This window comes from Gallus gallus, chromosome 1 (assembly GCF_016699485.2).
Source record: "Gallus gallus isolate bGalGal1 chromosome 1, bGalGal1.mat.broiler.GRCg7b, whole genome shotgun sequence".
NCBI classification, from domain to species: Eukaryota; Metazoa; Chordata; class Aves; order Galliformes; family Phasianidae; genus Gallus; species Gallus gallus.
In genome coordinates this window covers 21,952,983-21,966,585 of record NC_052532.1, presented here as the reverse complement: position 1 = coordinate 21,966,585, position 13,603 = coordinate 21,952,983, and the positions used below count along the sequence as shown (strand labels likewise).

At 36.0% G+C, this 13,603-nt stretch overlaps 1 protein-coding gene across 6 annotated transcripts in view; it reads right to left on the bottom strand.

Annotated features, from left to right (window-relative positions):
• The window catches only part of POT1 (protection of telomeres 1), a 67,261-nt gene that overhangs the window by 11,662 nt on the left and 41,996 nt on the right, over positions 1 to 13,603 (bottom strand). For all 6 annotated transcript variants that reach the window (XM_025147065.3, XM_015280911.4, XM_025147062.3 and 3 more), the window contains 6 exon segments: positions 10,336 to 10,499; positions 9,583 to 9,671; positions 8,536 to 8,580; positions 7,935 to 8,091; positions 3,503 to 3,708; positions 829 to 964 (listed from right to left, as the gene is read on the bottom strand). In XM_025147065.3, the coding sequence (XP_025002833.2) occupies positions 829 to 964; positions 3,503 to 3,708; positions 7,935 to 8,091; positions 8,536 to 8,580; positions 9,583 to 9,671; positions 10,336 to 10,499 (797 nt within the window).

The following is a 13,603-nucleotide window of genomic DNA, read 5'->3' as shown; positions in this document are numbered from 1 at the left end:
AATTCAGGTTTCAAATAGTGTTACTGTGATCTTTATGTCTCTTGTCATTTCCAAGGAAATAAATAGGAGGCACTACTTTCAGAGTGACCTACGTATTTATGAGCTTTCTGACCTATATGTTGCTGCACAGTGCTGGGAAAACATACTAGCTAGCACTCATTGAAAAAGGAATACAGTACTAAAAGATACAGCACAAATATCAGACCTAGATTTGCGTATCACATTCCACACCTCTGTGAATTGTGGAATTCAGACACCTGTTGAAGCTTTCCCTGTAGAGATCAGTATCCACAAATTGACAACTTATTTTGCACTATTGTGAATCTCAATAAATGGAAATGGCAAAGAAAGCTTTTCCAACACTGGGAATTAAAAAGAGAGTAAGACTCAAGACTGAAATCATCCTCTGGGGCCTCTATTTTTATCTGTGTGGAAAAAAAGCCCACAGCTTACTGTTTTAAAGCAACATATGCTTTTATGTTTTGATTTTTGTCTACCAAGAAAGATCAGAAAATGGTATTTGTCTGTCTAGAAAATGGAAGATTTGGACATTCCACAGTCAGAAGAGACTCATACACACGTTTCTGTCTCTGAAATTACTTCCCTAACCATAGACCACAGGCAAGAAGCTGGGGTGCTGTGCACTTAGAGATATAAGATTTATAGTGTAATCGAGCAAGATAAAATCCAAATGCAATTTAGCCAAAAGGATGCTTTGATATTTACTTTGCATCAAAGATTCTTTGGATAAGTTATCCCTTGAGCACTGCAGTTTGAATTACTGATCTCTATTACTGTAATTCTTATCAATAAATACTTTTAACCTACCCATAATATTTTATGTTTCCTTGTAAGAGAAAAGGAGCTGAAAGATCTAATAATTCAAGATCATCTTCCTTGGATTTCACAGGAATAACACATTTAAATCTTCTTGTAAGCTTCCAGATTTCTTTTAAGGTTCCACCTATTAAAAATGGAAAAATGGTTTCTTAAACAGTAATAAAAAATAAACAGAACTAGAATTTCTTGGCTGATTGAATGCTCATTTGAGGATCTCCACTAAAAACTGAGACATACCATAAAAAACTGAATAAAAGAAAAGATCTCCTCTCGCCCAGTGGCAGTGCTGGGCCTGGTGCACCCCAGAGGGACAGCTGGACCTTTGGGCTGCCAGGATACACTGCTGGCTCATGCTAAACTTGCCCTCAACCAGAATCCTCACTCCCCTTTCTGCAGGGCTGTTCTCCAGCCTCTCATCCCTGAGTTTGTACATAGATTTAGGGTTGCCCCATACCAGGTGTAGAATCAGGCACTTGCTCATTGAATTTTATACAGTGATTGCCCAGCCCTCTAATCTGTCAAGATCTCTCTTGAAGACCTTCCTCACCCTAAAGGAAGTCAATAGCTCCTCCTAATTTATTTGGAATTAGCACTTCAATCAATAAAAATATACAATTAACTAGACAATCTAGATGAACTAGATTACCTAGATGAAGTAGATGATCTTGTTGGTCCCTTTCAACCCAAAGCATCCTACAAATTCAATTTAATCAACTATTTAACAACACATAATAAAGAAGTGAGCTAACAAGTATTTTCTACAACGGAAGTTTATCACTAACTATAATCAAGGCTTTATGACACGTAATTATGGCACTGGGTTGTAAAATATTTATGGCATATATCTCTTACTTGTATTGATGAAGTAATTATAGAAGAAATAAATAAAGGTGCACTATTACTAGTGATGTAAAATGCTTCATGTCCTGAAGCCTCCACAATGTACTTCTCATTACAAAAAATAAGTAAAACAGACAGATATTTCAAATTGCTTCTGAAAAGGTCTTCCAAGTCCAGTGACATAGTTCATACCTTTCACATGCACCTGAATTCTCATCCTGGAGATTAATACATAGAATACAGGGTAGTTTTAACTATGGCATTGCTAAGAGGCCTCCAGAGTTTTTGTAATATAAAGCTGCATCGACTGAATGTATTCTGGCTCATAAGAGACTAGTATAATACAGAATTAGCAGGGGTTAACAGTGATTTGAATCACTCTGATTTCATGTAGAAATACTGAGAATATGCAAGGAACATTAAACTAGTTGTTAACTGGAACATTTCACTCTTAAGTTCAACTAATCTGGAACAGTGGTTATTGATTTCCCTCACACCCTATGGAGGGCCACCTAAAAATTCTGTCCATTATCCAATTGTTTCCTCAATTCCAGCCAAATAAGTGCCAAGCTCAAGGTGAGAAGTTCTTAATTTAACATAATGATTATGGGGAGGAATAGAGTCCTGTGTTGTATAAGAGCAATTTGCCTGTGTTTAACGAACACAAAGAATTTTGACTATATCTGCCCAGAAAGTGATGTAATGTATTTGCCCTTTGAGCATGTTCAGTATGCAGAAAAGCACTGAAGATTTCTAGGGAGACTTCAAAATCTTAACTTGCAAAAACTTAAAAAAAATTAAAGTAGCATGTGGCTTGGAAAAAGTTCATAATCAATGTGTTGGGGAAAAAAAGAGTCCAAACACTCATTGTGCTCCAACATGAAGCACTTAAATTTACAGAGATACTTGGACGTTGGTATTTTAATATCTGAAAAAGACTTACCATGTTATATCATTCTGTTCTTTTGTTTTCATAAAGATAAGGTTGTATTACATAGAAAAAAAATGCCAGTTTCATACATGTCAGAGACATAAGTCTGCTATCAGAACTAGCCAAACATAAAACAGTAGGAAATAAAAGTAGGTTTGTCCTAAGCCATTGTGCAAAGGACCCCGATTCACATTTACTTATTCTCCTTATAATTCTATACTTGGGAACAACTGAGGATTTTGTTCTGGAATCAGAATGATACTATATGCATAAATTTACTGTTCTTCTTCTACTCAAAACATTCCTTATTTGTATTGCTTTGTCTAAAGATCATTGGCTATTTCTCTTCTCTGAGGCAAATCTATTTAAAAACAAGCAAAACAAAACCATAACTACAAAAAATGCTATAAGATGCCTTATTTGTCTGAAACAACACTGACATCCAGAGGCTGACAATGTTAATTGTAGGCTTGTAGGCCTTCCAAACCTTTTCCTTTCAGCAGAAGTCTTCCAAACCTTTTCCATATGAAGACTAAAAACAATTTTTAGACAACTCAAGCAGATTTCAAATCTGAATTGAATAATCATTAAGCACAGATGGAAAACAACACATTCACATTTTAATTTCAGGAATAGCTTGGAAAAGACAGAAGTACCTGACCAACCTTATGAACATTTATAAATTACTTTTTCCTGTGTGTTCACAACAGTAATACATTTCCAACTTAGTTTTCCTTTTATTATAAAATGCCTTAATGATCACTGCTACTTCTACTGAACACAACTTCAGCATATCTTAACTTTGTTTAGTTATTTGTAAAAGATACAAGTTATTTGTAAAAGAGTGGATGCTGTGTCATAAGAAGTGATATATTTATATTTTCATCTTACCTTCTATCATAAGCAAGGTATTTTCAGGACGTTGAAGCATTTCATAATGCTTTACAAAATGAATAGTTATTTTCCTTCCTTGATCTTCTTCTGTAGTCCACACTACAGACTCATACCAGGACATACTCTGTAATTCTGGGTTTGGGGCAGTAGCTGCACAGCCTTGCAAAATGAAGTCAATGGCATCTCCATTTGGAACTTCTTGCCTAAAACCATTTCCAAAATTAATAAGTAAATACTAATAACCATCTAGCAAAATGAATGCAGAACTCTAAATAAATGTTACAATGTAGTCACAAAACTTAAAAGTACACATAAACGAATAGTAATTTTGTTGCTGTATCAGTTAAGGCATTTAGAGTTATACAGTAAATTATATAAAGATAATTAATTTCCATTTTAACAAACACTAAGTAACATAGGCTTACTTATGAGCAGAGGCAGCATAGCAGCATTGTTCACACACACGCAAATCCATGGAAAAACAAATAAGAAATTTAAGGGATTTCAGTTAGGCTTTAAAAAAAACCCCACAAAATCGCATACCACTGTAGTATAACTGAATGACCACATAAGCTCATATAACATCCAGTTATACAAACATCCATGTTCCAGCCTATTTTACTTTGTGTAGCTTAGAGAAAGAATGAAAAACTGCAGTTTAACTTCACATATGCACTATAAATGGAAAATCTGCAACTCTGTGTCACAGTTTCTTTCCTATCAGGTTAAGATGCATCACTCATATATTTTTTTTCACCCACAGAGAAATAACACAAGAAATTAAAAATTTACCAGTTTTGACAAAAACAGGCAAAGAGACAGCAGTTGGCATAGACAGAAAAAAAAAATACACTAGAATGTTTTCTCCTCAGACCTGGCTGAGCTTTCTCAACAATGTTAAGACATGGACAACGTTAAACATGGACAATGACAGAAGAAGTAAAAGCTTGGGCTATTTCATAAAACACTGAAGGAAAGTAGATAGTAAACTTCAGAGAAGAGTCAAAAAGAAAATAACTCCTAAAGCTTATGTTGATGATTTCTCTTTCAAATCCAAGAGCACCTGCTTTCACTACTGAGTAGAACAGTTCTTGTGTGTGAAACCCAAACTTTGATATTCTTCTGCTATAACTGTAAAACTAGCACACAAGAAGTATTGATGAATCCCAACTTTTACTTCAAGAAAACAGTGCTGTTCACATGAACTCTTTTGATCTGAGTTACTGATTATTTTAAATGGGGAAACAGTGGACCTAATATAATAGGTCATTACCTGATATACCCATTAAACTCTCTACTTTCTACAGTCTGTTGACTTCCTGCACAGGCATGAATTGAATGAATTGGTTTTTGAACTAAAGGAAACATAGGAGTCACAATCTCTTTAGTGTGGATATATGAATGTAACTAGTTCCATTTTTATCACTAAGAGAGGAAAGCAAATGTTACACTTATCTACCAGAAAAAAAAAAGGGGGTGGGGGGGGTCAAGAAGAACCCAGTGAACTAAAAGGTCGTCAATCTCACCTCAGTCCCTGGTAAGGTGACTGAGCAGCTAAATCTGGAAACCATTTCCAGGCATGTGAAGGACAACAAAATCATTTGAGGTAGTCAGCACAGATTTACCAAGGAGAAGTCATGCTTCATCAACATAATAGGCTTCTACGATGAACTGACCAGCCTAGCAGATGAAGGGAGAACAGCAAATATTGCTTACCTGGACTTTGGTAAGGCTTTTAATACTATCACCCATAAAGATCCTCACAAACAAGTCACAGATGAATGGGCTGGATGGGCAGATAGCAAGGTTATTGAGAACTGGCTGAACAGCCAGGCCCAGAGGATGGTGATCAGTGGTGGAAAGGGTGCAAAATCTATCTAGAGGCCAGAAATTGGCAAAGTATGCCAGAGGTCAATATGGAGTACAGACCTGTTAACATCTTCATTAACAATCTGGATGATGGGGTAGAGTGCACCCTTAGCAAATTTGCTGATGACTCAGAAGAGTGGCAGATGCATCAGAGTTGTGCTGCCATCCAAAAGAACTTCAACAGGCTGGAAAAATGGTCTAACAGGAACCTCATGAAATTCAAGAAGTGCTGCACTTAGTCAGAAAATAACTCCATACCAATACATTCTGGGGTCCAGCCAGCTGGAAAGCAGCTCTGCAGAAAAGGACCTGGGGGTCCTGGCTGAACACCAACTTGAACATGAGGCAGCAGTGTGCCCTTGCCACAAAGGCGGCTAATGGTATCCTGGGCTGCCATAAATTATCACCTGCAGGTTGAGGAACGTGATCCTTCCTTTCTACTCTGCACTGATGAAGCTACACCTTGAGTGCTCTGTCCACTTCTCAGCTCCCCAGTACAGGAGAGACATGGAGATGCTGGAGAGAGTCTAACAAAGGGCCAAATAAAAATTAAGGGACTGAAGCATCTCTCCTATAAGGAAAGACTAAGAGAGCTGGAGCTGTTTATCCTGGAGAAGGTTAAGGGAACATCTCATCAACATATATTAATACTCAAAAAGTCATAAAGAGGACAGAGTCAGGCTCTTTTCAGTTGTGTTCAATGACAAGACAAGAAGTGATGAGCATGCACTGAAACACAGGAGATTCTGTCTGAACATCAGGAAACATTTTACTGTGCAGGTAAATGAGAAATTGAATGGGCTTCCTAGAAAGATTGTGGAATATCCTTCCTTGGATATGCTCAAAAGCCACACGCACATAATCCGTGTGACCCTGCTTAAGCAGGGGGGCTCGGACCAGATGACTTCAAGAAGTCCTTTCCCATTTCAACTATTCTGTGATTCTGTGAACATTTTGCTATTTAGAGGAAAGTCTTCAGTAAAAGTCTGAAAAACAAAAATACACCTCTCTGAAGGACTTTTGTATGAAGAGTTGTATGCACCTTACTGCATAAAATGTTAAAGGTTCAAACTCTCACTGAATTTTGTTCAGCCAAGTTCCTAAGAAATATGCTAAGCATGCTAAAACAGACAACCAATTCTTTGCCACAGCAGAATATGTAAGATGAAGGAGAGAGGAGCCCAAATTGTATTTTCTTATCGGGCCTATTAACTTACATATTCTTGAATATTTTCACCTAACGCATACAGTTGAGAAAAGAGAGATTAAATTTCTAGAAAATAATTGCAAGTAGTCCAATTATTGCAGCAGGATGGTAGTATGAATAAGAAATATGCTAACTGAAGTCTTGCAGAACTTTCTGGTTTAAAATCTGTCCTAATTCTGTGGCAAAGAGAAGGCAGCAATTTGTAGGAGTGGAAATTAAAATGGAGAATGTGACAAGTAAAGAATACATAAAAAGTCAAGGAAAATTGTAAGATAAGTACACAGTTAATAAGGAACAAACAAATTCCTGTCAATTCTATAGGCTTATACAGAGTTGGCAATTATACCCAAAAAAGTGACAGGAATGGTAGAGACAGTAATTATTTTCCATTAATACTTGGTAATAAAGATCAGGTATTTGTATGCTGTGAATGAAGCACTTTTCACATTAGCAACCAAGATAATGCAATAACATCTGACGAGAAGAAATACTGTTAGAGCAGCAAATGTGCTACTTTGCACCCAGAACACTAAGAGAAGGCTAGTGGGGGCATTTTGTTGTCTCAGTACTCTGCATCTAATAAAACTTGATTATACAAAAAATTTCAAATGGATGGGAGAATGCTAAAATGCCACCACCTAAAGAAGAAAATAATTTACACCAGTAGCTTTAAAAGTGTTTAAAAGCTTATGCAAGACTAAGCCAGGCAAAAAAGTGATTCAGGATTCAGATGATCATGAATAGCACTATAAAGTATACTATTCAATATTTTAATCATAATTAGGCTATGTCAAACAAACTTTCCCTCATTATCAGCAGAAACTTTTAGGTAAGATTATTTAAGAAAGCATTATTTGTCCCAACGAGAGACCACATCACCTGATAAAATGGGTAAGTGAATTGATTCAAGTTAAAAAACAGAACAAAAAGCTAAAGTGAGTGGTATTGTTCTTATATTTCTGGACCAGGATAAGATATCTACTCTGGAAGATTCACTTTAGTCAAAGGTATTTTATTAATTAATTCAGACCATAATTTGGAGACTATCACCTCATTTTGCATATCCTATTTTAAAACTGCACGACAGAAACAAGTACTTAATGCAGTGTTAGTGTGGGAAAAACTTCACTGTCAAATTTGAAAATTAAGAAAAATTGTTTTGAAAGCACTCAAAGGATTCTGCAAATGCACATCACCTGATCATTTCACATTTTCTTACTACCAGTAAGTTTCAAATCTCTGATTGAAATGAAATACATTTAAACACAGCTTGTTTTACACAAAAAGAGGATGAAAATACACTAAAACATATACAACAATTTCTAAATTACTTTTATCACCTAGAACACTTACAAAGTATTGCATTTGGAACAATGAAGTTTAACAGACTGATAAAGCTTCTGGGGTTTAAAAGATCTCAGCTTTGCTCTAATGCGATACTGTTGAGGAGCACTGCTGTTCAGAACAGTTTTCAGTACTGTGTTACTCATATCCTGATGATCTGTCAATACTGCAAAATAACAAAAAAGCCACACATACCTGTTAAATAACATAATATTTGGAATATGGGGAATCATCAGCACAGATAAGCATTTTCCCTTAATTCCTTGCTTTTTTTCCTCAGCTGCAGCCTCAGTTTTATTAATACAACATGCTACTTCAGCCTTTAAGTAAAATCATAACAGGCTGTGGGATCACGGTTTACTTCAGGGTGTAGAAATTCAACGTATAGAAAGAACCAAATGTAAATAAAATACATAAATATGCTTTATTCCTTTATAAATAAAAACAATTCACAAACTTATAAGATTCTAATCTTATAAGAGTTACATAATACACAATCATGATAGTAGTAAGTAATAGACATTACTTCAGTGTTTGAGCTGATGTTTCAACAACTAATTTTTTTTTCTAGTAAAAATAAAATTTACTTTGACAATAAAATATTTCCTACCTGTAGCAGATAATTGCTGACATCTCTGTAATGGTGATTCAAGATCTGAAATCAAGAAGGAATTATTTTCCTTCTTTACATCTTTATCATGTAGACACACAAAACCAGATAGACAGGTGCACACACAAAACAAAAAGCTGAACAAAGGAGAATGGAAATCCTATATATATCATATAAATATCCTATAAATAACATATGGAAATAATACATAAAAGCAAGGCATGCAGGAGACAAATATTAGATATCAAGAGCTATTATGTTTAGGGAGAAATTAGTGCATATATTAAATAGCAACACCCATGAAAATAAACACTTTAGGGCTGTATACAGTGAATAACTGCTAATAGCAATTGTACTTATACCTCTGCTATCTTTCTGGACAAGAATACAGATATTACTCAAAAAAGGACTACCTTCTTTGAACAGCCTCTACTACACACATACAGAGTAGAAAATCTGTGCAAAAATCTCTAAACATTTTACTGATGCCTAAGTAATGTAGGATTTTAAAAGCCAGAAGCAAAGGCATAGGCTATATCCTAGCTTTAGGGTTTAATTAATGTTTAGTTATTTTTTACGATAAAAATACCGTTTAAAAAGACTGAACCTGGAGAACTGTCCCTGTGCTATTACTTTTCCATGGTGCTGAACCTTGAAACTCGGCCCCTACCACAACTTTTCCATCCAATGGCTTTAGAAAGGATCCTCAGCTGCTATCAGCTGTTTAGTGGTGCTTTCAGTGTCTGTCTTTGAGGAATCCTCCTCTAGAGTAAGGAAGTTATGACACTCCACTTTATGACCTGATATAGTACATTTAAGGACACTTTAATAATTTATTCACTCCTTCTCAGGAAAGTATTTCTTGCTATATGCAAAATGCTTCTGCTGCGAAATGAATACAGTTATGTCAGTGTCTGGTTTAATACTCAAAAACAATTCCCTAAAGTCTTGTCAAAGTAACATCACACACATATGTATATCTTGACTATATTATTCTTATATACATATATATTAAAGAAGAGCAATTAAGCTTTTAATGGCTTTTACCTGTATAACTGTCAAAAGTGTCACCTAATTCCAATGAAGACACGCTTTCCATATTCTGACTGTCTGTCAGTTCCACACATTCTAAGAACCTAAAAATAGATGGTAACACATTTTCATAGTCTAGTGAAGACTTTCATACACAGAGATATGAAACTACACATAAATGAAGCCCTTATCAACATGCAGGTAAAATGTCCAGACAAATTCTTCAGCAGGGGCAAAAAACTCAACTGAATCAGAAGCTGCAGGAAGAACGCATATTAATGATGCAGCAACAGTTTCCCTTCTGGGATTTCAAACATAATATAGTGACAAAAGAAATCTGTACGGCTGGAAACAGAATTCTCAATAAACAAACAGGGATGCCTGTTACTTACCTTTTCTTCATGTATAAATTCAGCTCAATAAAGCACTTGTATGCACACGCTCAAAATATCCCCAAATCATTTGATCATCTTCTAAAAATTGTCACTATGAAACAGTGTATTACTGTGCCCCAGATTTAGTATTATAGCACTATAAAATAAAACCTTAATTTTCCATTTGAAAAATCAGCTTTCATTTACTTATCCTCCCAAATACTCTTCATCTCCCCAAATATTCCTTCCCATCCTCCCAAATATTCTTCATCTTAACAGTGCTAAAGTCAAATTCTGTTCCAGAGTTCCCAGTTCTTACATCCATTTACAATTCTGAACGGCACAGTTATTACTGTTTTCCAGAGTCATCTAGGAAAAAACATATAGAACTTACGATTTTAGTTCCTCAACATCTGGGTTATTTTCTGGTAAGATTCCTATTCCTCGACCATAACAAGTGCCACCATGAAGATGAAATTCTATATGTGATGATATATCTTCATTTTTAGCACTTGCTTGTTTTGTATGAATACTGTAAATTCTCAGAAAACTTCCTGTCTTAAAGAGAAAACAAAGATTTGATAACACAAAGTTAGCCACTTACTTTGAAAATTCATAAGGCTCTCTCTGTTTTTACAGAATCACAGAATAGCTGAGGTTGATAGGGATTTCTGGACATCGTTTAGTCCAAGCTCATTGCTCAAAGCAGAGTTAACTCAAGCAGGTCACTCGAGGCCTCATCCAGCTGGACTTTGAATATTTTCAAGCATGGAGACTCCAGAAGCTCTCAGGGTGACCTGTGTATTTTGCTTTATCAGACAACATTAACGGCTGCATTCAGAACCACTGTAAGTCTACTTACAAAGTCTGATTCTCAAAAAATCTTAGGAAGACAGACCAATGAAGCCAATTTATTCCTCTTCTAAGGGCATAATTTGTCTTCTATATTCACTATTCAACCTTCCAGAGACTGATGTGCTGTAATCTTCCCAGGTATGATGAACACTCAACAATTTACCTCATGTCCATCATCATGCATGGCGTACCGTTTAGGTATACATACACATCCAGATACAGACATTTACCAATCATCTCTCACTTTTATGCTACAGGTAACACCTTTCAGTGTTAGAACAAAAGGATGTGCGTTAGAAATTCACCGATTTTGACACTATCCCAAGCTCTCTCAGATTTCCTCCTCAGGGACATGGAGTGTACGCTTCCTGTTTTGCTTACCCATTGTGTGTTCTCTCTAAAAGTTTTGTCAAGTTACACAAAGGGACTTATGCTACCTTACACAAATACCTGTTCAGAAAGAAATTAAGGAGTGGTGATCACTGAATATAACTTTGCAACTCTGCTTTTATTTCAAAATGTCACTCCCTTTATCTCTCCCACCACCATCCCCCCTCCAAAAATCCCCAAACCAATGTTCTAGAGGTAGTTAATCGAGAGACTGAATTATATTGTTAATTTACCCTTGATGTGGTATAAAGGCCTTTGAAACAAATTTACTAGCACCCAAATACTTTTTTTAAAGCATAATCAAAGATTCAGCTGATAGATGGCAAGTTATATTCAATAACCTGGATTTACTTTTGCTTTAAGTATCTTTTAAATAGCACTATATAAATAATAAATTATTTTAAATTGACTTCCATTAGCATTAATATTACAGCAGCCAGTCTGTTAAGACTCATTTCAGCTTCAGCTCTCACTTTAGATACACTAACAGCCAGTGACAGAGTAACTTTAATCTGCAGAAACTGAGGAAGTGTGCTTATTAGACTGGATTGGCCAGGTCTTAAAGATTACATATAGACATACATGTGGATGCATAAAATCAGATGGAGCACCATCTTGATTCTCGAATCTTCCTCTGTATCACAGAACAGCCTATGACTATATAATGTTGGTATCAAACTGCTTGTTTAAAGAATAATTACATACGAAAAAGGCAGCATATTTTGACATTCAGGCACTTGGGACATAAAAAGTGCACTTGGCTTTTAGCATGGAGTTTTAATTGATGTGCACAAGTAAGGAGCGGCTCATTCTGTTCATTCAAAGCATCACGGTCATTTCACACAACTCGTTCTTTGTATTTTCCACAACCACTTAAATTACCGGTGACAGACTGGTAGCATCAGTGTTCCACTAACAGGCTAGAAATGAGGTGCTTGTATTGTCTCCCCCTCAATGGACAAAAAAAGCTTACAGTCACATTATAAAGCATCACATCATTGACCTTTTATCAAATGTTTCCTTTAAATATATGCTTAAAAACACCACACCTAGCTTATTTCATTCTTCCTGTCTTAACCTCTACATGAAATAATTCACTCTTCAGTTCTTCTCCCCACCACATTAGAGTAGACATGTAAGATCTCCATAAACTCAGTTAAGAAACTTAAATACAAAAACTTTCTGCAGGGAAGAAAGTAGTGGATTTAACATGCATTTGAAGCCATAACTGAACTGAAGCCATTTTGCAGTAACTGAATCCATATCTAGTATTATGTTCATTATAACAAAAGGGCTTTTGACTATGACTCGGTCGTGCTACTGAATATCATTATGTCATTTTAATTCATCCTGAAACAGAAACATTCCTTACAGTCGTATCAATAATGTACAACATCTATGGCAATATGCCAGAAAAACTCCCTGCATTTTTTAAGCCCTCCTTTCTTTTTTATTGCTAATCTCCAACAGAAACAAACAAGCATGCAAGAAGGCCTGCTGATATCAACTGGAAAACTTCAACTTTTAGGTGGTGGTTAAGAGACTTATAGGATGTTAACAAAACAAAAATGTAAGGGACAGACAACATAAAACGAAACCAATGACTATTACAAATGCTTTTGGATAAAGAGCCTTAGCTCCTATCTAAGTTCTGATTATAAAATAATCTGATATCATACTTTTTTTCTTTCATAAAGGGCTACTCCAGCAATAATGCCTCCTATTTTACTATACTGGCTCACTATGTCAGAGGCAGATGTTGGTGGAATGACAGTAGAGGACAAACCTTCCCGACAATATTCAGATACATGCAGTTGCCATGTGACAGATGGCAGCAGAGGGACAGTCTGACAAATGGTGTCTGACATGGAAGTGCATATGAAGCAAAGGTGTGTCACTGAATTCCTCCATATGGAAAAAACTGCATCCAGTGACATTCATTGACACTTGCTGAATACTTATGGAGACCGAACAGTGGATGTGAGCACAGTGAAGGGTGGGTGGTGACTTTCAGCAGTGGCAACGGTGACAGTGGGTCAACCTCTGCTGGTGAAGATTTTTATGAGCATGGCACACAGGCTCTTGTTCACTGCTGGTGAAAAATGCACAGCTACTGGCAGTGGCTATGTTGAAAAACAGTGTTTTGTAGCTGAGTACTTGTTCAATCAAAACAGTGCTGTTGTGCTCTCTGTATCTGCTGCAGTTTCCATAGAAATAAACAGGAGGCAGTACTTTTGGAGTGACCTATGCATATGTGAGCAGAAGAAAGGCTGTTATAATTGAAGATCTTCTTCTTTCAGAAGCACCTTATGAAAAAACTAGGTATTTAATATTGGTAATTGCATGCACAAACTTAAAACATTACTTGTGGTTGAAGAGATCCAAGAATTCAAAAACATAAAATGCTGGGTTTGCCT